Below are 23,723 nucleotides of genomic sequence, written 5' to 3'. Positions count from 1 at the left end.
GTTTCAGATCTACCTGCATACAATAGACAACATGAAATCCATTGTTTTTATCAAAATTAAACCAAGGCACATTGTAGTGTTTGATCAAAATTAAAATGCCTTCATTTTACATGGAAAAAATTGTTTAAAATGCTAATGTAAAATAAAGGCATTTAAATTTTGTTCAAACACTACAGTGTGCCTTGGATTATTTTCGAGGGAGACTTGCATTTTGTACTTTTTTGAGACCATATTCCACCAATGCAATGAGCCCTTCAAAAGACTGAATAAGCACAACACACCTGAAGGATCCAAAGAGCACCTGTATGTGATTACCACAAAGACCCAGCAACGCTACTACTCCATTGTCTCCATTGTTTTTATCATTCACTTTCCTTTTATTGTAAACTACTCTACATGTTTTGGTTAGGTGTCGAATGTGTGCATTTCTGGCAGCCTGCTCTCTGAAAGTGAATGATTCATCTTCAATTTATAGAATGTACAGATCTAATCTGTATGATCTTCAGCATTTGGCCATATGTTCTCGCCCACATCACATCTTACTGTATGTCGTCTCTCGCTATGCAACCTTGGATAGAAATGCTTGGCATGTCTTATCCACCCCTGGTAGCCTATTTCACACAACTTACAGTAAATAAGCTATTTCTCAATGTTTCAATGATCTGTTCATTCCAAAATGCTTATCAGCTGTTTCAGTATAGCTGTTGAGCTGCTGTTGTTGTAGAAGTAGAGGCTCTATATACAGTATATTTCAGGTTTTGAATATTAGGTTTTCATTTCTGGCATGCTGTGTGCAAGCATTTGTAAATAAGACCAGAAAGATCTATATTGGTTAAGCTTGTATGCAAAGAAAATGTTTGCATTTAGAAATGTGTTGGACTGCATATTCTGTGAAAACAACATGAATTGTGTTAATAGGGTCCACAACAGGTGGATGTTGTGTTTATTGTGTTTAGAGTTTTGAAAATGTGACTACGGATTAAAGAAAATGATGTTAGCGATTGTAAAAAAAAAAAAAAAAAAAAAAAACTGTAATTCACACATTAAAGTATGATAAGAATTAGACACTAAGAATTTCTTGAACTACAGAGAGTAGAGATGGCTCAGTTGAGTAGGTTTCTTGAACCATTGTGTGAACTGGTTTAATTGTTTTAGAATGGAGGGTTGTGTTAATTCATTTTCAGTAGTCCTCTGCAGAAGGGTCAGCATTAATCAAAGACTCCCTTTGAGGGAGCGGTGTTGTTAGTTTTGGCAGGAAGACCACATAAATGGTATACTGAGCAATAATATCAATACTGCTGTGGAGAATCATGTGACAGGCAGCCATTATCTGGACAGGCCGAGACAGACACTCTCAGGGCTGATTACGGGTCTGCCTGAGCTGCTGTATCAAGTTCGGGCTTGAGAACTACTCAAATTCAATTTTCACTAGTTATCCTCAACGTACCCAGATTACCCTCATCTCACCCAGAGGGCTGTTCCACAAAAGCAGTATTAAGAAATCCAGGATAACAGGAAAAGCGAGGCTGGCTAGTCAGTGCATCCTGGCTTAATACGTTTCACGTTGGCCAAGCCAGCCTGAGGAGGTGCGACTAGGTTGATCCAGGTGTAAGTAATTCAGATAGATGCACGTTCACGCCTTTCTTCAACAGACCACAAGGTCCATCATAGATTTACTAATGCTGAAATAGAGTAACTATGTACCGCATACTTTAAACCCAGTAAGCAACATCTACCTATGGAAGATTACGAGGAAGTGAAGCATATATGTAAAAAAGACGCTGTAATAAAACAGAGAAAACGTGGCAAACAATAGTGGACCAACTGAATGTGTAAGTAGCCTAAAAATATTTGAATATATTTACTAACAGCTGCTGTTAAGTGAAACTGTTATAATTATACCATTCAAGGAGCTACCTGTCACTTTGCATTAATAGTGAGCAGTGGAAGTTAATATACTATTCAGGAAATTTACCATGAAGATTAATTAAGCTACAGCCACTAATCCACAATGCTAGAATATTACAACTATTATAAAGAATAACAATGATTAATAAATTGCGTTACATACAAGCTTACAGTGTGCAATGGAATGATCACTTACGTCTCTTTGTATTTCCCTCAATGTCTTTCTTTTTATCTCCATGCCTAGGTCCAAGTCCTGCAGGTTTTTTTGTGATTTAAAACGTCAACTCTTTCTAAATAAATCAATGCAGAGGTGATAAGTGTATCAGGGAATAGACTTCTTTCTTTTGATATCTGATTTTCACCTCTGCCAACTCCTTATTTTTTTAAGTGTGTGCTGTATAGACATCTGACAGTTTGTGAATTCTGTAAAACACATATCAATTAGCAAAGCAGGAATTGTGCACAGTGTATCATACTGTATATATATATATATATATATATATATATATATATGCCCGATAAGAGCATTGTCGGCAAATGACCCCCCCCCCCCCCCCACCCCCACCCCCATTCAGTGGGTTAATTAGAAACCCCCCAATAAATTTCACACAGCATCATCCAGGACTGTAACCATCATCAAATATCACAATGTAGCAGCTCCAAAGCAGAGGATGCTGTTAGAATGAATATGAATGAAACAAACAAGCTTTCCTTTCATTTTAATCTGATTCTTATTTTTTATTATTTTATATACATGTATTGTCTGTCTCTATGTGTCAGCCCTGTGATAGTCTGGCGACCTGTCCAGGCTGTAGCCTTCGCCCAATTTCAGCTGGGATCGGCTCCAGCCCCCCCCCCCGCGACCCCGAATGGGATAAATGGGTTACGGATAATGAATGAACTGTCAGATGTCTATACAGCACATGCTTAAAAATACAAACTGAGGGGATTAGAAAGAGAAGTGATCATTTCAATCTACACTGTAAGCATGTCTGTAACACAATGTATTAATCATTGTTATTTCTTTCTCTCCCAGCAGACAAGTGATACCAGCACAATAAAAGGTCAAAAAGCATTATGGTGTCCTCTCCCTGTTGTTTCATGGATGTACAGTACGCTATATAGTTGTTGGTCCAGCAAACTTCATCAGCCAACAACTGCAATAATATATTCATGAAACGCCTAACAACAATATGAATAGCAGTCTTCATAAATACAATATAACCGTAGCAATGACTATCACACGAATAATTATAAAAATATAAAGGAATGGTCACAATGTTAAAATAATAACAGTGTTTAACTGAATGGCAATATTTATTCAGTTAAGTACTCATTTGTATTATCCTGCATTAAAATACCATATTTTAATGCAGGCTAATAAAAATAAGGCAAAATACAGTATATACATAACATAATGGAACAACTGTAAAAAAAACACAGTGGTTCCTGATTGGAGTGAATGCTGACTGAACAGATAAGGCACCGGGATTAATCAAGCCTGGCTGTTAGCCTGGTCTGGAGCAGGCTAGCTGCACACAATAAATCTCCATGGTAACTACTGTAATGTGCCACTGCTTTCATGAAACCAAGTCAATTGAGCCAGGATAACTGGAAAATCTCGGCTTGATCCGCCATCTAGGTTTTGTGAAACAGCCCCCAGGCCTCTATTTAGGGTGTGCATTTCTGTAAGAGAGGAATCACAACAACAAACACCACGAACAAAAGCTGACAGTCATATTAACAGTCTTTATAGGAACAAACTGAGACTATCACTGTTGAATCCAGTCTGGCTCTGTGTTAACACGCACATCTGTCAGTGCCCTATTAATGATGCTGAATCAAAGCGTAGGGCTCAGGAGATCTGCCGTAGATTTGTTCATTTTTTAAATTCCATGTCAGTGAGTAATTATGAAGTTCAAAGGAACAAAAGAGTGCTGTAGAGCAAAGTACACCTATACTTGACCTAACAACTTCACATCAAGTGATATATCTTAACCTCATTTTCAGCTAGTAATGTATAATGGCAATATAATCTTTGGAAGTGTTGGTTTTATTTATTTCAGACAATATAACCACAATAAAATACCAACATACAGGAATGAAAGTGCAGTATCTATATTTATTACACTGCTTTGTTGAATACTCAATTCTGATTGGTCAAGCACGGCATTCTACAGTCTGTAGCGGACCGTTGCTATGTATAACAGACCGTTGCTATGGCCACAGTTCTGATGTCGGACTCTGGTGGACCATATTTGTGTCAAAATACAGATTTCTTAAGTAAGTAGCCGTGTAATAAGCAGGATAATGTACAGCTAGCGGGTCATTGTTGTGAAATAAACCCAGACAGGGCGGTGTCGCACTTGCCGGTCTTGCAATGCCCTGAAGGGGTTTATTTCACAACAATGACCGGCTCGCTGTATATTATCCCTTACTTACTGACCACCTTCAGTAACTAGCATGCATTTATATGCAGTGCATACTTTACAAGGGCATTATTGAAATGGTGCCACATCACCAGTACTTCCTACTTTAATACCAAAAAGTAAACATTTTATTTACAAGAGCATACTATATTTAAACATACATAGTTTCAGAGCTGTACTAGTACTACAGTTGGAAAGCATTTGGGCTCTTCAGTCCAAGAGGAAACTGAAACCAATGCTGTGGCACTATTAAAATATAGATGTGTTTTTCAACCAAGCTGCAGCACTAAAAAACTGTGTGAAGTTAGATTTTCTTCAAACAGAAAGAAATGTTTTGTGTATTTTGTGTAGTTTCACCCCCTCACCCCCATGTTTGCCAGTTAAACCCAGCACATTTCCACTGTTAAGGCTCCCAAGTTGGCGAAAATAAAAAGGATTTCATCACAGAGGCCGGTTTGATTGAAACAGATTCACCTGGATTCCATTATAACTTCAGGATACTGTTGTTTGCAGCAATGTGAGGATATAAAAGATGAAAGCATCCTGGAATGGGCTGGTAAGGTGGTTATAAGTGGACAACTGAGCATAACTTGGAAGTCATTTATACACTGGCTTCACAGATTTGAATTTGTCTTGTGTTAAATTTTCTCAGTTCCCTCTGCTCGCTCTCATGTCCCTCTTCAATAACATTATTGGAAAATACTAGGAAACAATTACCAAAGAAAAGCTGAATTAATGCATTAATCAGTAATTATTTCCCTTGACATATCTAATATTATCAGAGTGGCTATATTGTAGACCTACTCTACCTCACACAGTTGCTTTTACCACATTTTATACTTTATGTAACAGTGCTTATTGTTCTAGCAACAGCATTAGAAACAGTGTTCATGGGTACTTCAAATATTGCTGCAGATGCAATTACCACTATTTATGCAAACAGAAGTTAAAAAGTGCCTGCCAAACAAGCAATTAAAACAATTTGAATTTGAAAAGGCCTTTTTGTTCTGATAGAATTTTAGAGGTGATGCTGATTTAGCAGTCTGAGCTTGTCTGGCAGGACATTTCACAGCCTAGGTGTCCTGACAGTGAAATCCAGTCATCTTTCATCTTGAGAGTAGACTTAGCAACTGCCAAGAGCCCTGCCTGTGGTGTTAAAGCTGCACTCTGACTCATGAGGGGCCAAAAGGTCAGAGACATAGCTGAGGGCGAGGCCTTGACAAACCATAAAAGTTATCAATAAAATCTTGACATCAGTTTAAAAAAAATGAACGGTTGCCAGAGTGGGTGTAATCTGGCTCCTTCACTTAGTCCTGGCCAAAAGCCTGGCTCGATGTTATACCGATTGTCTGCTTGTTTGCTAAAACAGATAAGGAAGTCAAGGCAATTTTATTCAGCCCAATCACAAATTTGCCTGAAGGGGCTTTATCTGTACAGCATACAACATTCTCTATCCTTAGACCTTCGGTAGAGGGAATGACAGGTATAAAACAAGAAGATATAAAAGTTATGTATAAAAGATATAAATGTATGACTCTCCGCATTAGTAGAGCAATTTCATATTGGAGAAAAACTTCACTGGACCAAAATTATGAATGTCATCCAACACTTTATACTTGTATTGAAGGTCATAAGCTGTTTTGAAAAGCATTCAGCTGAAATGACAGGAAATTCAGCTTTGTCAGAGTTTACCTACAGGATATTCTGAGATGTGTAGTCCAGGCACGTATCCACAACGATTTGTATATCTTATGAAAAGTTATTCCTCCAGCAACACATGTACACACGTGTCATTTTTCACGTGAGGAAAAGATGGACTTGGTTAGGATTAGGCATCAAAACTATTTAGTTAGGTTTAGGAAAAGACCGACTTGGTTAGAATTAGGCAACAAAACTACTTAGTTAGGTTTAGGAAAAGATCAACATGGTTAGGATCAGGCAACAAAACTACTTAGTTAAGTTTAGGAAAAGATCGACTTTGTAAGGCTAAGCAACAAAACTACTTAGTTAGGTCTAGGAAAAGATGGACTTGGTTAGGATTAGGCATCAAAACTATTTAGTTAGGTTTAGGAAAAGACCGATTTGGTTAGGATTAGGCAACAAAACTACTTAGTTAGGTTTAGGAAAAGATCAACATGGTTAGGATTACGCAACAAACTACTTAGTTAAGTTTAGGAAAAGCTCGACTTGGTTAGGATTAGGCAACAAAACTACTTAGTTAGGTTTAGGAAAAGATGGACATGGTTAGGATTAGGCAACAAAACTACTTCGTCAAGTTTAGAAAAAGATGGACTTGGTTAAGATTAGGCAACAAAACTACTTAGTTAAGTTTAGGAAAAGATGGACTTGGTTAGGATTAGGCAACAAAACTACTTAGGTTAAGGAAAAGATCATGGTTTGGGTTCAAATAAATCCGGAGTTGGCATAACTTAAAGGGACTATTTGTAACTTCCAGAAATGCTTCTTAACAGCGACACCCGTGGCTGTGAAATCAACGAAAGTCAGCGTCGAGCTCGCGCTTGCTCGCTCTACATAGACATGAACGAGCATCGCTCAAAACAGTGAGGCGACACACGTCAGCTAAAACCACAATATCACTCTATATTTAAGCTGCTTGGCAGTAATGTTAGCTGACCAGACGAAGGTCTCTCCATGAACATGATTTAGATCTGATCTTAGTGTTGGCTTTTACTGCCTCAGCACAGGCTGAGGCAGCGGGGCTCTGCAGCGTGTCTCCCTGCTCTCTCCGCCCGCAGCCGGAGAGAGCAGGGAGACACAGGCACCCGGTCGGTAACGAGACGATAACGTTACTAGCTGAGGAGCTCCGTCACTTCACAAGACACGGCAAACCTCTGTTGGTCTGAAGGAGCTGCAGCAGTTATTTCTGCACAAACGTCCACTGTACATTCACTAGATATTCTCAGAGCTAAACTAACTCTTCTGCAGTGTGGAGTGAGCGCGCGTTCACGTCTAGAGGTGGAGCGAGCTGAGAACGCGCGCTCTCTCTGAGTGAAGGCAGGCAGGCAGAGGAGGAGAGGCAGCGGCCACACGCGAACGCGCATATGCGAGCGCGCATGTGTGGCGACCCGCTACATTTATACGCTTAAAAAGTTACAAATAGTCCCTTTAAGTGCGGACGTTCCGTGAAAATGTATCAACGTTGACTTCTGGTTTCACCTTGGATACATACAGTGGTCTCCTCGGCCAAAGTCCAGTGTTTTTTGACCCACCCATCCACCCCAACCTTATACTTATACTGGTTGACAATTATGTGGATTACATACGAATTGATTTTGTGGGATATATACAAATTACAGTGCATTACTTTTCATAGCTACGAACGGTGTATAATAATAGCCTGGCTCAGGACATGAGCTGAACAGGGTGTAAAATAGCCAACTTGGTTTTACTGACATATCGAGCTGCCAAGTAACACTAGAAAGAAACATCTGTGTGACAGTAATGTATGATGCAATGATAATAAAACTGGTCCCAGAATCAAGCCGTTGTTTACCACATGTACTGTAACTAAAGAGGTGAAGGAATCCGGGTCATCTATAGAAAACTCAGTTTTGTTTCAAAACTATTTGGAGTATTCCCAGAGAAGCTCAACTTTCATCTGTATCTGCTTTCATATAAAATGATTCATACATTTGAGTGGGATGTTTTCAGTGCTGGAGAAAATCTTATTGTTGACCTTTTTCAAATATATGTTTATTGAAGAGCACACATCTTAGCAATGGGTATATACTGTAGGTCTTTAGTTAGTAAGAAAGGTTGAATCAAGGTTGCGTGTCTTCAGAGGAGGCTATACTGGATTGTAAAATATGGGACTCGACCATAAGTCCTGGAGTTATTTACGAAGGAGAACAGTTGGTGTTACAACCTATGTGACCTCTGAATACTTTTAGTATAGGTAAAATGTCTGCTGAACTGGTGGATGAGTCATATGTGAAAGTGTATATTAGTTCTTGTGGAGGAAGGGACTGAGCAAAGTGAGGATTATTTATTCCAACACAAGTAAAAGAGGAGTAACACTGGGAATCCAACAGGATGTGGAGAGCAAAATGTAAGCCACGCTTTTACGAAACTTCACACTGAGTTGGAACTGAGAGCTGTCTGTATTTGTCTCACATGGGAGACAGCAAGCTCCATTATTTCTTGTTCCCTCCACCAAGGAATGCACGCCACAAGAGGCTTCAAGTTTTAATTAAATGGAATATTTATACACTGCGGATGTTCAACTTCCTTTTCTCCCAACATGCTGGCAAATAGGCCACGCCGTTTAGAGTTAGCCAATTAATTACAATTTTGTCAAGTCACAGCAATTGCAGTGATTAATTACTATGTTCTCAAGAGTATATTGTCTATTTAAATACCTTGTGAGTACTATTATTATATTTTCTTTTCCAAACTTTCACTTTTCAGCTTCACAGCATTTACTGTGTACAGGAAATGAGGATTCATGTTTTATGTTAAAAATAGGTTCGGTTTGGTGTGTGTTTTTTTTATTTTAGATTTAGCAATAATTTACAGACAGCCATGGAAATAATGACAGAATTGACATACGGGCTGTCTGAGATTCAAGGTCAATTTTAATCTCTGTACAAAACATGGAAAATTGTGTAGATTAAAGTCATTTTATGTGTAAATCAATCACAGATTACTGCTTTTTTTGCAAGAGAACTTCTCAGACTATTTGGGAATGAGTTATGTTTAAATGTGTCATAAGTATTTGCATTCTTTTTTTTTTTTAACCATTTAGTTTTAGTGGCATAATTGAAATAACCTTCTTGAAATTGTTTTTGTAATTATTGCTTGGACCTAAAAGTATAGGCAGTCTTTACATTGCAATACCAGCAAATCAATTTCAGGCATCAGTTTTCAGTGTGGACACATAAGGGATTTGAAGACGCATGTTACTATATGGCATGTTGTCATTGGCAGGCACTGTATGGCGTTGCCATGACCCATTAGCATGTAGAAGGGAGCTCAGCACCTCCAACATCTCTATTTGCAAAGAAGCCCTCATAAAATCAAGCACCAGAGGTGAACCTGTGGTTTGATTAACTGCCTGGAATTAATTTCATATGAAAATTAATAATTGTTAGCATTCCATAATGAATGGAGGCATCGGCTATTTCTTGAACTATTTTCTGAGTTATTTGTTTTCTTTTTATCCTGCCTGCAGTTTACAGTTTATTCTGCAGTGGTGTGCTTGACTGCTCTCCAGCCATTCATCAAGGCACTGCTTTCCATTATTTGGTGCAGTCAGCTGAAACTGAGAAAGGCTTTTGGGGTGGTACGGCTCATTCTTCCTCCACTAACTCTCTGTTCTCAACAGAGATGTTCCTCGTATTTTTCACCTCATGCCCTGAATCAGTGGTCATTAGACGAGTCGATTAAATTATATATGCAACACGGTGCTCAAATGATCCAGATTTCAGACCTGGTTTCCCAGCATGCTGTGATTTTCCATGAGAATCACATCAAAACGGAACCAAAAGATTTCCACATCATCAATAATAATAAAGCAATCCATTTACATTCATCAGCTACCTCTCTTTATCCTCCCTTTTAAGTACAGTCATAAAGATTTCTATCTCCCTCATATTCACATTTTCTACCCAGCCCACAAGACTCTCAAAATCAATAACCTAAGTATCATATTCTTGGCTTCTAATATTGTCAGACTCGGATTCCATCAGGCTACGGTCTGAGCTGCATTCTTACAGCAGCATGAAGAGAGGCTAGTTGAGATGAAATGAAATAGTTTATCGTTAATGCACACTCAACAGCCAGCCATTCTGAACATCTGTATTCATATTTATACTCTACACCTGCTGCACAGACCTCATCCCACACTAAAATGTATAGTGATGAAGGGCAGATATTTACTTCTGCGTTTTAGCAGACATCTGTTTCTGTGGTTCCCCTTTAAAATCTAATCATCAAATATTTGTTTTTGCAATGAAGATGCTATCCTCTGCCCCCCATTTACATTTCTACCTAATTTCAGCTGTGCAGGTAAATATTTGATTCATGAGGCAGTGTCACTTGATTCTGTGTGAAAGTTAATGTCACAGTGGAGAGATGCGTCAGCAGCATTCTGACTGTGTGAAGCACAGCAAACAACTTGACTAATCTCATGTGTGCTGACATTGTGACTGATGATCAGTGTGCTGGTGGCCCACCTGAATGTGAACCATAATCTCCCAGCTCAGGGTGATATTGCCAGTTTCAGCTTTCACTGGAGTGGGCTCTTTGCTTTCGCACTAAAAAAAAACAAACAGCAGCTCTCAGATCCATCTGACCGTCATAAAAAAACATTGTGAAAGGAGAAAGCACTGCCATGGGACCAATTCTAGCTTTAAGGTTTAGACCCATAAGCAGGCTGATGTTGGAAATGGTCTGATTAAAAGCACATACACACAAAAATCAAACAATAAAAAGGTTTTAATTGATTAAGTTAAATTTTAATGTAAAAATGAGTTCATTTTCAGTTCAGTGTTCATCATTTCATGTTTTTAATCGTAACCTCCCTTTCTGGAAAGCTGTAGGGAAGATGGATTGGAAAGAGAAAGAGGGAGAGAGATGTGATTTATCACATATTGAATTTTTCTTTTACTATAGCACTTCATGATATTCATGCATTACAGCAAACACAAATAGGGCTTAATTTGTGCCGGATCCAGGTCCAGGACTTGTTGGTTTTTCAGTGCCTGCGTTCCGGTACCTATTTGAGTATATCCGCTACCTCTCGTGACATGAAAACAAAAACAACTAGAATTGCACTCGGAGAGCACTTGTGTGTTATACCCTGTGGTTTAAATGCTTAGGCTGATCGGAATCCTTAAAAATATTCCTGAATCCGGATCATGATCCGGATCGCCACCAAAATCGAATGGATTTTTCATTGTGCCACACCACACCCCTCCAAAAAAATTTCATTCAAATCCATCGCAGACTTTTGGAGTAATCCTGCAAACAGACAAACAAACAAACAAACCAACGCCGGTGAAAACATAACCTCCTTCCTAGGCCTTTGGCCTTGGCGGAGGTAATAACATAATATTTCATTCAAAGCATGAAAAATTAGGAATAACTTTTCATAAGATATACAAACTGTTATATGAGGATATGTTGTATAATAACAGCTAAACAAGTGGCCTTTTGTGCTGTGAAATGAGTGTGGCTAAATAAGGGTGTGCGTGTGTAGGTGCGGCGCTGTCCGTAGTACTGAAACGGAGTGGAGGAGATTGATAGACAGACAGAAGCCGTCACTTAGTTCAGTTTCTTAGCCTGCTTGCTTTTCATGGTTGTAAATAGAACTTTCGACCCTGATTCCATTTCCCCACATTGTAGAGAGAGAGAGATTAGTAAATTTAAATAAATAGTGTTTGTTTGTGATGACAGTTTTGTTTAGTTCTTGCCAGTGGGCAACCTCCGGGTCTGAAAAGTGAAGCCAATGCACAAGTGCCTTAAACTTGCAGTCTTTCTCCTCTGGCTGCAAAAAGAATTCAGAAGTCTGTGAGAAAATGGCCCTACTTCTCACTTGATTTATTACCTCAGTAAACATTGTAAACATGAGTTTATGGTCTCAGTCGCTAGTTTCAAGTCTTCTTCAATACAGCATGATGTTCATTTAGTAAATTATGGTCCCATTTAGAGACAAATGGACCATTAAGCAGGGGAGGCTTTAGGGCGTGGCTACCTTGTGATTGACAGGTTGTTATCACGGCGTTGTCCGGTCTGGGAGTTGTCCGTGTTTTCATCTTATAACTTTAACCCTTTCACAGTGTGTTTTCAGTTCATGAAAGTTAATCGTAACATTTTCGTTGCCTAAAAATGTCTTATTCAGCATTTGGTTGTACACCCTCCCGTGTCACTTCTGGTTGCAAAAAAACAAGCTGGCAACAGCCAGAATGCTGAACTCGAGGCTTCAAATCAGCAGTCCACAAACTAATGGGTGACGTCACAGTGACTACGTCCACTTCTTATATACAGTCTATGGTTATAACAGCTAGTTCCGAGGCGTCCAATTTGCTCCAGGCGCTGTGGATTTGTGATGTGTTCTGTGAATTTTTCTCTTCCCCCTCCACCTCCTGATTTACAAATTAAGCACTCATGTTTCAGAGGGCGCCAGCTACTTTCATCAAGATATCTCAGGTTACTCAATCCTCGCCTCACCTATTCGCTGTCATGGCAGGCAGGTCCCATGTTGTCTCCTGTAAATACGTGCAAGCTGTCAAACTGCAGTGCAGCTGGCTTTGACTGAAAATAAGTAGGTCCTTCTCAGTATAATAAGCCTATATCTAAGCACTGGAAAGGGGATGCAGCAATGCCCAGTGTTGAAGTCATTTAGCCTGTAGAACTGAAATGCTTTGTGTTTAAGAGATGGCATATCCTCCCCGAAGGCATCTTGCAGAAGTGCAGGTTTATTCCTCATTTCATCACTGCACTTCACTGAGTCGTCTTGGATCATCAGTGAAGCAGACAACCTTCATACCTCCATTACTCCTCTCAGAACTGTTTGTTCCTTTCACTGAGTTGACTTTTATAGGAAAACACAGCCACGGCTCAACATAATCTACACTTTTACCTCAAAGCTTTTATTGTATCTTTCCTTACCTACAGTACGCATTCGTTTTTTACTGTTAAAGTCACCATGTGTTGATTTGTTTTTTATTCTGTCATAACTTTTGTTTTGTAGATAAAAGACACAGTCCAAGTCAGAAATGTTTAAATGTTTTCAAATATCTGTTTTGTATATCGTGTCTCTTATTTAATGATTTATCTTTCTTTTGTGGAGCACATTGTATTGCATACTTCTCTGAGAAGTTCTTTGTGATTATTGTTTTTTTTACCCATATTACCCTGTTACAAAAGTAAAACCACAGTATTACCAACAATCTTTTTGTTATTTACAATATATTATCTGATTGTTACCTTTGTAATCATCATGGCATTACCCCAGTACAATATATTAACCATTTATAATCCTCTATATAATTACAGAGTTGTAAGTGCTACCACATCTTTTTGTACATAATGTTACATGTTGTGGAATATCCCTCCTTGTCACACACACCTGAACATATGCCTCTTTAAAGTGTGGTCAGTGTGTAGAGGGTCACATAACACAGTGTAGCGTCCTTGGAGCAGTTTGTGGTTCAGTGACTTTCTAGACTATTGCTTGGCGCTGTACTGTAGAAGTAAGGCCGTCCGCCCTCCAATCACCATCTTGAAAAAAATGAAATACAGTCTGTAGTTGGCGCTGGGGATTATGTTTCCACAGAAAGGATAGCATTTGCCACACTCTAGACTGCTACAGAATGTCAAGACTGGAATTTCATGAATGTATTTGTGAAGCCCAGTTAGCTGCGGTGCACAGTAACCTGCACTGACACTTCTTTCAAAACGCCGCTCACGACACGGCCTTACTACTGATGATGTTAACGGCCTTTATTTGCCTCGCAGGCATAATTAAAAGGAATTTCAGCAACAGGTTCTTGCTAAAGCAATTGTACATACCCCAACCATAATGATGACTTGAGGGATTGAGAATTATATTCATTACTGTTTGGATTTTTCTCTTTTTCATAGCATTGTGTGAATAGCGAGCAGTATACACAGGAGACAGGCAGCAAAGCTACTGGAGAGATGGTGGGGATGATACGACAAAAAAAAAAGTTGAAAGTTATGCAGGAACTGACAACAACACCTCCACATGGTACCCCACACACAATGCATCCCCATCCACTTCCCTTTTTTAATATGACACGCATAGCTGATTTTGCTGGATTTCCTGCTGACATCCAGCCAACTGCATTTGAATTATTGTAATGATGACATGATGAAATGGTGACGTGTTTGTCGATGCGATATTGTGCGATTGGGTGTAATGAGCAGATACTGTAACTAATGTGCACTGTTGGAATCATTTTCCCATTACTATTTATAGTCAGCCTCACCTTCACCTCTAGCTGACAATGGTCTCCATCAGGACAATCGAGGTCAAGGAAGGTCCACAGACCTTTGGCTGTCCCAGCCTCCTCTGCTCCCCCATTTTGAGCTGGACTAATGAGGCAGACAGCTGCTCCCTTAGTTGAAATGTCCCTGTGGTGAACTGTACCTGGGAGAGGCAGCTACAATGTCACCTTCATATTCAGGCACATTACAAGAGGAAAACATAGCAGGCTTGTGAAATCAAGAGAAAACATGCACACAGATTAGCTTGTGGACAGTGAAATGCTCCCAGGCAAATACAGCACATTCAGCTTCCAGCATCAACTCAAGAGCTCTGACACAGTTGTTGTTTACTGTTGTCATCCTTAAAGAGGCCGGTCTGGTCAGGCTCATATTAGCCTACACTTTGTCTTCTCACAATTCCCTGCAAAAGAGTATTGGTTTTAGACATCTGTTTCTGAAGCTTGGCAGAGTTCAATAAAACACAAGCAGGATAGAAATGCTTCTGCAATGTAATTAGGGGACTTTGCTGAGACGACAAGTACAAATGTGGAATAAGAAGGTAAAATCCAGCAAGGCTGGGTGATTAGGCCTCATTTGGATGTCTTCTGCACACTGTGACGAGCGGCTGTTTCAGGGCAAGGCAGTCGCTCGGATCGAAGGCCCACAGTGTCTAGGATTATGTGTCAATTTACCACCCAGCTGCAGCTCTAGACTCTACAGCAGAACATGACTACCTCTAATTAGGCCATGCTACCAATTAGGGCCCTGCAATAAGGCAGCGAGGAAGGCGCTCTGGGAGACTAAAACCTACCATTGTCTCCACCGTAAAAAAAAAAAAAGCCCACTGTTTTCTAGCACCAACAGCTGTCGAAGGCTGGAGTCCATGTCAACGAGGCTTTCATTAAGCTATCTTTGCTTTACTGTGCTGTAATGAAGACATTAATGTAATTGGGCGATATGATGACAGAACATTAACTTTGAAAGGTGTCAAGTCTGAATGGTACATTAATGTGATTCAATGAAAAGACAGTAACAAGCAGTCCAAAACAGCAATCTATTCATGTCACGGCCATGACCTCAAACTCTGTCTCATAATCCCACAGGTAGCCAAGGTCAGTTCCCCATAACTCAGAATGTGACGGTGGTGGAGGGGGGCTCAGCCAACATGACCTGTCGTGTGGATTACAATGATAACACTTCCCTCCAGTGGTCAAACCCTGCACAACAGACCCTATTCTTTGGGGACAAGAAAGGTGAGTAATATTCCCGGGGATAATGGGTGTAATGATAAAATGATGAGATATGATAAAGATGTCATAGCCAGATTACATTACTACAGGAGTCGTCTTCATTAATTTTTCAGATTTGGAATGTGCAAAAATTGTCCCTGCCGGCCTGCGAGCACATCTGAATACAGGAAAAAGACAGAATAGGAGGGAAATTACACGTAATGTAGACACAGACTTTTAATGAATTTATGTCTCCATTGATGTCCCAGGGCACAAACTAAACAGAAATAGGCTGCTTTTGAATTGAACTTTTGTAATCACGCAACACTGACAGTGTTGTTTACAACACCGTAACGCCTGTGGATTGTAAGATGATTGGGCTTAATTAGCATTTTAGCTGCCCTACATTTGTATAGCTGTTTGGATGTCACTGAAAAGGAAGCACACTGTTGCAACCTCGTGAAACAAGGCCTGAGCCAGAATGAATTATAATGTGCTCTCACTAGCCAAATCCAATTTAAAGGTGACAAAAGTCTGGAGTTGATAAATTGGAATTGGGGTGAAAGGGAGTATAACAGTGGACTGGTCTTGTAAGGGTTGGGAGTGTTCATATTTCAGTGTTTCTCACAGCATATTACCCATTCCATTTATGCTGTAGCTGCTAATACAATATCATTGGTTCAGTGATTGAAGATTAACTTTCCCTTTGAATAACAATTGATAGGAGAGAGAGAGAGACGCCAGAGTGAACCAACAGAATGAGAGTCACAGTCTGGTTTGAAGAACAACTTTCTCCCTAGCAAGTGATTGGATTTAGTAATGAGGTCTAAGGTGTTTTATTAGATGGAATTACTTCCAAATACAATTAAACGAAAGTTAACTAAATCTTAAATAGATACTCTTGTGTGAATGGCGTTAATGTGCCCAAAGGATTTGAATTCAAACTAAAGTCATTGAACCAAAACCATTCCTTTTTTTTGGTATTCTTTTTCTGTATTCTCTAGTGTAGATAATGCAGCATTTTAATATTTGACTTTGCAGAACCAGTTTTGAAAATCACCAAATTATTTTAGAAAAAAACAACCTCAAAAACCTTCACTTTTTTGTGCTTTGAAGAGATGTAAGACATGATGAATCATTCAAATCGTATCTTTTGGTTATTTCATTTGGCCTAAAGGAAGCTAGCTGGTTTTGTTCACACCTCTCATTTCCTGTGAACACAAGTGAGTACAAAGCCATACATGTAAAACCAGGATGCTGCTGTTGTAAGCATGTAAGGAGCGCTTGGAGAGCACAATATGTATGAGCCACTTTGCCCTTCTTGGGCAGCCATTTATATTGCATGACAGAATCCTTTTTCCTGAGCAATACGGATGACAAAATGAATGTAGGCCCCTCAGCAGAGGTTGCCAGGGCTAAGTATGGGAACACTTCCTCTCCATCTCCTTTTAAACAGCCAAATGAAAAGCTTTATTGGCACAACTAACACGATGCCTGTGAGGCCATCAGGAGAAACGGGAGGCGTGGAACAACACGGGCTTCATGCGAGGAAGAGGGTGGGACACCTGGGAAGAAATCTCTACTGTGCCAAATCACCAGTTAATTGCTTGGCAGAGGGCTGCAACTGTCCTTCTTCTCCCGTTTGTTGTGCCTTCTAGTAGCAGCCAATGAAAAATGTTAGATTCAACCTTATGCTACCTTTCAGTCCAACAACTAACTGCAGACTGGCTGAGCTTGAGGCAGCCAGTTCTCTCCCTCTGATGAACAGCTGGTCATAGAATGCTGTCAGTGAGTACATTAGATTAATGTAGCTAGCTATGTTGCATTTTTCTTGTTCTCAGTGTTTAGATGTTTGCTATCTTTTTTTACCTGCTGTTTAGATGAATCTTTCATTTTCCCTGTGCTTGTTGTCTCTGTCCGTTGTCTCTGTCGTCCACCTCCCTGCTTACAACAATCCCCTTGGGTGTCCATGACAGCATGGCCATATGTTACCGTTTGATGCACATGCAAGTTCCCCCGCTCTCTCCTCACAGAGGTAGTTTGTCATTGTGTGTGTTATCCAAAGAAATTCTGCGTTTACAGCTTTTATGTGTGATTCCGGATGCTCAACACATACAAGTAATGATGATAAAAATACATCTGCTGTTCTGTCTTAAATTAGACAAAACGCTCTGTGAGGCATTTTTTTTAAATCTACTCGTGCTCTTTCCCTCAAGCTCAGTGTGAAAGATAAGGGCATTTGTCTGGATGTGTTTGGAGTTTGATATAAAAAAGGGAGGGAGGAAAACGAGTATTAAAATGACCTTTTAAATCCCTTTCAGCAGCTATAGTGGAGTAAAGAGAAACATCTGTAAAGAAGCTGAAGATCCGTATTATATCAATTGGGTTTGACAGCTGCTGGGTAAAGTAAGACAAAATCTGATCTTTGCCCTGACTATAATTTGTTCCATTTTAATTCAGGTCTGACAAATGAGAATATGAAAAAAGAAGCCCCAAAGAGTAGCTATTACAGTCAAGGAGAAAAGGGATTCCTGTCTTTCCAGAATTTTAAAGACATTGCATACCTTAAGTCTACTCCAGTATAATAGTAAGAAAAGCAAGCATGTGTTTCATTTGCATCAAACATTATCTATACATGACACGTAATTCACGTAATGACCAAATAGGTTGTTTGTCAGTGCCTTACCAAACAGCGTTTTCTGATCTGCCACTCAATGGTAAAGGATTGGTTAAGTTTAGGCCACTTAAAGGTGCTGTGTGTAGGACTTGGCGCCATCTAGAGGTGATGTTACAGATTGCAACCAACTGCCTCCTGTGTGTCAAACGTGGAGGAGAATGATGATTATGATAATCACATGCAGTTTGGGGCAAGTCATAGTCAAGTCAGCACACTGACACACTGACAGCTGTTGTTGCCTGTTGAGCTGCAGTTTGCCATGATATTATTTCAGCATATTTTGTTTATGCTAAATGCAATAATAAATATATACATACTTTTGCATAAAGCAAACATATTTGCCCACTCCCATGTTGATAAGAGTATTAAATATTTGACAAATCTCCCTTTGAGGTACATTTTGAACAGGTAAAATAATGTGTGATTAATTTGCAATTAATCACGATTAACTTTGGTCAATCATGCGATTAATTGCGATTAAATATTTGAATCGACTGACAGTCCTTTTATTAATATTTATTTCTATTTCTGCCGATAGATCCACCTAAATGTTACACACTGTTCCTTTAAACTACCTGGATAAAGCTGGGAAAGGATATGGTTAAAAAAACATTGACAGTTGGTCGGGGACGGAATATGAACTGCGCTCTCTGGTGTCAAAGTCAGACACTTTGTGTACTCACGTCACCAAAAAAAAAAAATAGGTCATGATGCCGTCATTTTTCTGGCAAGGACGGTCTCCATTAATGGCAAGACTACTCCAATTAACCTTCTTCTGTTGCATGTTGCAATTAAATTAACAGAAGGATGTAAAATGTGCACTATTAGTTTAAAAACCCACTGGGATCCCTCAGGTAGGTACTGTAGGTAGGTAGAACATAATCCCAGCAGTGCTTCCTACAAGTTGTGTCCTACAATTTGTCTACACAGCAATGTCACGTCTCATCACAGACGTAGAATTAAGAGATGTGATTCCAGGTGGGAAGGAAATAGTGGGCAGGTGGCAGCTCAATAGCTCCATGTGTCTTTGGTGAGAGTGTAAATGATAAGAAGGACCTCTATCTCATCCTCTCCCATAAGAGGATCAGTCAAACCTCGTGGAGCTCCAAGAGAGTGTTAACCTTGCTGGATTCCCAAAGCCGATCCATATGGGTTGGACTGTCTCTGCACATTTGTCTAAAGCTGAACACAGCCCTCCTCTTATATCATGCCAGCTGGCTCCCTGGCACACTTCTCCTCATCCATTATGTATATTTGAGTCTTGGTTGATTGTTGCCACCTTAGAGGCTTCAGACTACACTATGGCAAAGACCAGCATGCAGATTCCTTAGCACTATCGCTAACAGACCTGAGACAACAGAGATAGATCCCCTTAATAGCCAGGCCAACACATCATTCATACATTAGACCAGGGGTCTCAAACTCGCGGCCCGCGGGCCAATTGCGGCCCGCAAGACGATATTTTGTGGCCCCCACCTTGATATGAAAGTTTAATGTTAGTGCGGCCCGCAAATTTTTTTTTTTTTTTATAAAGTTTTTTTTTTGCGGGCATTTTTTTCATTTTTATTGACAGGACAGTGGATAGAGTCTTGGAAAGGGGGGAGAGAGAGTGGATGCGGAAAGGGCCACAGGCCGGATTCGAACCCGGGCCGCCGCGGTCAGGACCAAGTCTTGTTACACGGGCGCCCGCTCTACCAACTGAGCTAACCAGGCGCCCTCGGCCCGCGAGTTTTATGTGAATGGCAGTTTGCCGCGTTGTGTGTGGAAGGTCCCTTTGTTGCGCGAGCCCGAGCTGAACGAACCTACCCATCACAGTGGGGTATATGGCTCCCGGGGACGGGCAATCGGCCGGGCTTGATGCAAGCAGAGAAACATTTCACAACAACTATGGCGGCGCCCGTGTAACATCGCATAAGCTCGATTAAAGCTTGATTTATACTTCTGCGTTGAATCGACGCCGTAGCCTGACGTGCACCTCTCCAGAAATGTAACTACACGTCGCGGCGACGCAGACCGCAACAGCTGTGATTGGTCCAGTCTCTCAGCGATGCTGAGCGGCCAGGACCCCGGACAACCACAGAAAGTTCTACTTCTCTCTGCCTCCATCTTTTCAATGTTTGTTCACACAAATCCACTCAGATATATTTTCTCTTTTCGGCGTTGCAGTAATATCAGTAAAAGTTCTGTGGTTCAACAGTTATGAGCTCCAACTCCGCTCAGTTTCTGTTTGTAGTACAAGAAGAAGAAGAAGAAGAAGGAAACTCATAGAGACGCCGCCGCCAACTAGCGGTTTGGTGGTGTAATTGCAGAGCAACACAAACACAGCAGGCACAACTTTATTGCGGAGTGACACCAAGTGGAATGAATATATATCTTGTCTTTTTCAAAGCCTGCAGTGAAGAGAAAGGTTGGTCACGAGCACAGACAATTTCAGGAAAAGTGGGAGACGCAATAGGCCATGTTCAGAAGAACCGTTCATGTTCTTCAATGTTCCATTCATGTTCAGGACAGTTCATGTTCAGAAGAACCCATTCAAGTTAAAGAACTGTTAATAATGACGTTTGAGAAGATTGTTTGTTTTTTAACAAAGCTTTTTTTGTGGAATACCTGATGCGGCCCAGCCTCACCCAGACTCTGCCTCCAGCGGCCCCCAGGTAAATTGAGTTTGAGACCACTGCATTAGACCAATTAGCGGGGACCGTTGAACGAAGCGGCTCTGTGGTGGGCTGCCATGATGAAGAAATAGATTTGGACCATATGTCTTTTGTAGAATTATCCCTTTTATATGTTGCCGGGGTTATGAGTTATTATTACTGAGCAGGACAAATGAGAGCAGAGCTGTCCTTTGCTGTCTTCATTATGATTTACTTCACTTTTGGCTTCTGTGGGGAACGGAAAAAACGTAAGTGGCGATGCTGTAGAGAATGGTAATGACATTCCTGGAGGCATGCAGGATGGAAGCAGAATCTTTTGTCAGATACGGTGAATATGAATAATGCAATTAATGGGAAGCTACTGCAGGTTGCATGTCAAAGGCAGATAATGAATTGCTCATTTGAACTACAGCATGTGTTTGTAGCAGAGATATGGAGACATATGCAGCATATACATACTGTACATGCTGCGGCACATTGTACAGCACTTTACCTCATCTCAATTCAATCTCTCAGAAGTTTATGGTTCATCATTCATGACATTTAATTGGGGCATTCAGCTTGGATCATAAAGGTCACAACGCAAAATTGATCTTAATTGGCTTGTAGTAATCAAAATGCTGTTATGTGCTAAATGAATGCTCTAATGTGAGCATTAAAACATTCATTAGCTTGAGAGAATGAAGGATAATTACCAAGGATGCAATTACTGGAGTGAGCACCAATGAAAGCACATTTTAACGTCCATTCTAGTAAACACACAACATTTGATGGTGGGTCTGTTGGAAGCAAGTGTAGTGGACATTTACCTGAGCTTGGTCTCAAATATCTGTGTTTAAATCTATTAGTTTGAAATCCACATGAGCTAACAGGGTTTTTTTATTACCTTGTGAGTCTGTCTCTGTGTGTGTGTGTGTGTGTGTGTGTGTGTGTGTGTGTGTGTGTGTGTGTGTGTGTGTGTGTGTGTGTGTGTGTGTGTGTGTGTGTGTGTGTGTGTGTGTGTGTGTGTGTGTGTGTGAGTGCGTGCGTGCGTGCGTGCGTGCGTGCGTGCGTGCGTGCGTGCGTGCGTGCGTGCGTGCGTGCGTGTGTGTCATCATAGCAAAATGTGGCCCCGGAGACACCTACCGTAGCAGGAACGGGAACTACCACAGAGGAGGTTTTAAGTACTTTACCAGGTGTTTATATTTCTGTCTGTCTGTGGACAGATTTTCTCACCGTGATAGCATCACAACCATGTAATATCGTCACGAAACTTTACAGGTGTGTAGTTGAGATTAAAATGAAAGTCTAGTTTGAAGATGTGTGTGGTCCGAGCAAGGGCGCCAGAAGCAGGGGCGGTAGGAATTGGGAAAGGAGCCATTGGCCCCCCACTTTAAGCCCCTGGTCCAATTTGACGTCGCGGCTGGTGTGATCCCATTGCAAGATGGTCTCTAGTTATTATTATTATTATTATTATTATTATTATTATTAATAATAATATTAATATTGTTATTATTATTGTTATTGTTGTTATTATTATTATTATTGTTGTTGTTGTTGTTATTGTTGTTTTCTTGTTTTTATTTATTTTGCAATTGATTTTACGTTGTTGTTTTATGGACACACCTGGAAAGCAGGAGGAAGGTGTAAAAGAGGGTAAAAGTCATACAGTAGACAACAAACTCATAAGCAACAAATACATATAAAGAAAAAAATCAAGTTAAGTGTGTTTAAGAGTTAAACACACCATGATGTTGATTTATTTCATGGATTTGCTTGGTCATGCTTTCCCACATTTTCTTCAGATGTCTTGGGGTGTGTCTCTCACACTGAAGGGACGCTGAGGGAAATTTCACAAGCCACAAGTTTGCTCTTACAAGTGTTTTGTTTACTTTTCAGTGACTGTTTTTACTGGCAACAAAATGTAGATGGGGTCTCATGGCCACAGCTAATGTCTTTCTTCAGGGACTAATGGGCTTTTAAGTGTACTGGGTTACCTCCAGCTTCACTGAAATGTGAATCTACCATTATGGCACTATACAATCCGCTATTATCACTAATGTGCAGAGCTGCTCTTGTATGTACTATGCTAAGCTCTGTGCCACACTGCACTCTCATGTTTAATGTATAGCTCTATAGAATAATGGAGAATATGTGGTATTTAAATTCCTGTACAAGTTTGAGACCCACCTGAAAAATGTTTAGATCCTTCTTACAGGGGCTAAGTCATTATGTGTTGTACTCTAATATGTCTTTACACACCCTGAAATGTGTAAAACGGCTTTGAAAACTAACAGCATTATGTAACCCCACTGTGACTCGTTGTAATGAAAATTAAATTTAGAAAGTTCGTGATAAAAGGGACTCCAAGGCAGAAAAATTCCCGCAGTGTACAATCAAGCTTATGTCAGTGGGCTGAAAAATGGACAGACAAAAATATATTCTGTCTCATTATTCACCACTTGAAGAGGGGACTTGGCATAGCCGCTAGGAGAATTCCTCCTTCTTTCCTTCCCTCCTTCAAGTGCTGAAAATGAGTCCAATTTGAGTAGCATCTGCTCTGTGGGATCTCTGAGAGCGCGGGCAGTAACAATGGCCCTCTGGAACAAGGCCCTTTCCTTCTCTTAATTGCAGCCACATGTGTGGTGGGAAAGAGCCCCCTGCCTGCACCGCTAGCCCTGGAACATATCCAGAATCGCCCACACAGTCACTGAGTGAGCACAGCCAGCAGCAAACACACTCTAATTGCAAAGAGTGGAGCCCCTGGCTGGAGAGCAGGGGGGGTGGGGTGCGCCAGGACCCCGTGTTCTCGCTGAAGGACAGCTAGTGCTTTCACATTCCAGGACTGGCTCAAAGTGGTTACAGGCCATGCAAA

The 23,723-nt window shown here is 40.5% G+C and overlaps 1 protein-coding gene across 4 annotated transcripts in view; it reads left to right on the top strand.

The window, feature by feature from the left end:
• Positions 1-23,723, top strand: part of LOC141770647 (cell adhesion molecule 2-like) — a 168,975-nt gene that overhangs the window by 119,976 nt on the left and 25,276 nt on the right. For 3 of the 4 annotated variants that reach the window (XM_074640385.1, XM_074640382.1, XM_074640384.1), the window contains one exon: positions 15,413-15,562. In XM_074640385.1, the coding sequence (XP_074496486.1) occupies positions 15,413-15,562 (150 nt within the window). Of the gene's footprint in view, positions 1-15,412; positions 15,563-20,898; positions 21,118-23,723 lie in introns of those variants that run through there. The other variant, XM_074640386.1, reaches the window with a different exon arrangement.

This window comes from Sebastes fasciatus, chromosome 7 (genome assembly GCF_043250625.1).
Source record: "Sebastes fasciatus isolate fSebFas1 chromosome 7, fSebFas1.pri, whole genome shotgun sequence".
NCBI classification, from domain to species: Eukaryota; Metazoa; Chordata; class Actinopteri; order Perciformes; family Sebastidae; genus Sebastes; species Sebastes fasciatus.
This window is presented reverse-complemented; position numbering and strand designations above follow the sequence as displayed.